This window comes from Corvus brachyrhynchos, unplaced genomic scaffold (genome assembly GCF_000691975.1).
Source record: "Corvus brachyrhynchos isolate BGI_N302 unplaced genomic scaffold, ASM69197v1 scaffold843, whole genome shotgun sequence".
Classification (NCBI taxonomy): Eukaryota; Metazoa; Chordata; class Aves; order Passeriformes; family Corvidae; genus Corvus; species Corvus brachyrhynchos.
The window spans coordinates 56,448-57,975 of record NW_008237262.1 but is presented as its reverse complement, the minus strand read 5'-3'; the positions used below and the strand labels follow the sequence as shown (position 1 = coordinate 57,975).

At 63.0% G+C, this 1,528-nt stretch overlaps 1 protein-coding gene across 1 annotated transcript in view; it reads right to left on the bottom strand.

Annotated features, from left to right (window-relative positions):
- Nucleotides 1–1,179: 1,179 nt before the first annotated feature.
- The window catches only part of LOC103613076 (protein ZNF783-like), a 4,189-nt gene continuing 3,840 nt past the window's right edge, over nucleotides 1,180–1,528 (bottom strand). The window contains exon 6 of the mRNA XM_017730527.1: nucleotides 1,180–1,187. Within this exon, the coding sequence (XP_017586016.1) occupies nucleotides 1,180–1,187 (8 nt within the window). The remainder of the gene's footprint in view (nucleotides 1,188–1,528) is intronic.

Sequence of the window (1,528 nt, the reverse complement as noted above, 5' to 3'; positions counted from 1 at the left end):
CGGGAGGGCCCCGAGGTGACGCCGCTGTGCCCGCGGGGGACACGTGTGACAGCGCGGCGTGACGGCGCTAGTCCAGTAGGATTTACTACCTGTCGGGGGGTGGGAGTTAGGAACACTTAGTCGCTGACGTGCGAACATTTTATGCAAATCATTTAATGACCTAATTTGCATATAACCATAAAACTTCTGTTAAAAAAAAAAAACGCCTCCAAAAAAACCCAGAAATGATGGTTTTGTGTGTGACCTCTCTGTGGGGGTGGGAGCTGGGCCAGGGGGGTCGTTTGACCCATGGCTCTGCAGCCCTGAATGGGGACAAGGCCATGGGACAAACGAGCTTCACCCCATTCCTGTGGGGCAGCCCAGCACCCTGGGATCGGGGCTGGGGAACGGGAGCTGTGCAGTCCAGGCTTGGAACCGGCAGTTCTGTGGATCTGGAGCGGGGTGACAGCGTGTACAGCCTGCGGGGAGCGTGCAGGGTCCCCAGGCAGTGTCCCCAGGGAGGCCAGAGGGTCCCCAGGAATGTGCAGGGCCCAGGCAGCCTGACAGGTTCCAAGAGTGTGTAGTGTCCTGAGGGAGTGTCCAAGGTCTCCAGCAGTGCCCAGTGTCCCCAGGGAGCGTAGAGGGTCCCTGGCATCATGCAAGGCCCCTTGGGCTGTGTGCAGGATTCCCAGGAAGTGTCCAAGGTCCCCAGCAGCATTTGGGGTCCCCAGGCAAGGTGCAGTGTCCCCAGCAGTGTGCAGGGTCCCTGGCATCATGCAAGGCCCCTGGACACTGTGTAGGGTCCCCAGGGAATGCCCAAGGTCCCCAGGGAATGTCTGAGGTCCCCAGAACATGTTTAGTGTCCCCACAGCATGTGCAGTGTCGCCAGGGCACCCCAGCACTGCACCCCCTGTGTCCCCCCTCCATCTCCAGCCCACATCAGGGTGACAGCACCGCTGAACCCTCTGTGCTGTGTCCCCCCTCCCAGCCCCCAGGGCCCCTGGACTGCCACGTCCTGCTCGGTGGCAGCTCCTTCACCCCACGTGGGGTGGGGCAGGAGGGTGCAGCCCCCAGGGAGGGGACAGTGGGGCAGCAGGAGCTGTGGCATTTGCAGCGTCACCCAGCTCTGGTTGTGGCCTCCCAGGAGGATGGTGACACCCAGCTTGGGGACCCCAGGGTGCCTGAGGAAGGGCTCTGGATTCACACGGCTGTGGAGAGAAAATTGGGTGAAAGAACTCCTATCCCCAAATCAGGGGTAGGAGGGACCTGGGCATGGGGCAAGGACAGGGGGCAGGAAGGATGCAGAGATGGGTCGGTGGCATGGGCAGGAACGAGGGTCTCCACACAGCCCCAGCAGCATGAGGCCACCACAGCTGGTGACACAGGGACCTCCTGAGCCCCCACACCCCCAGATCCACAGTGCTGCCATTCCCACTACCCCGTGTCCCACCACGACATTCCCCCTTCCCCCATCCTGCTGCCGCTGCCTTCCCGCGGCGCAGGACCCCGGGGACGGGGACGGAGTGCGGCCCCAGGCCCGGGGGGAGGC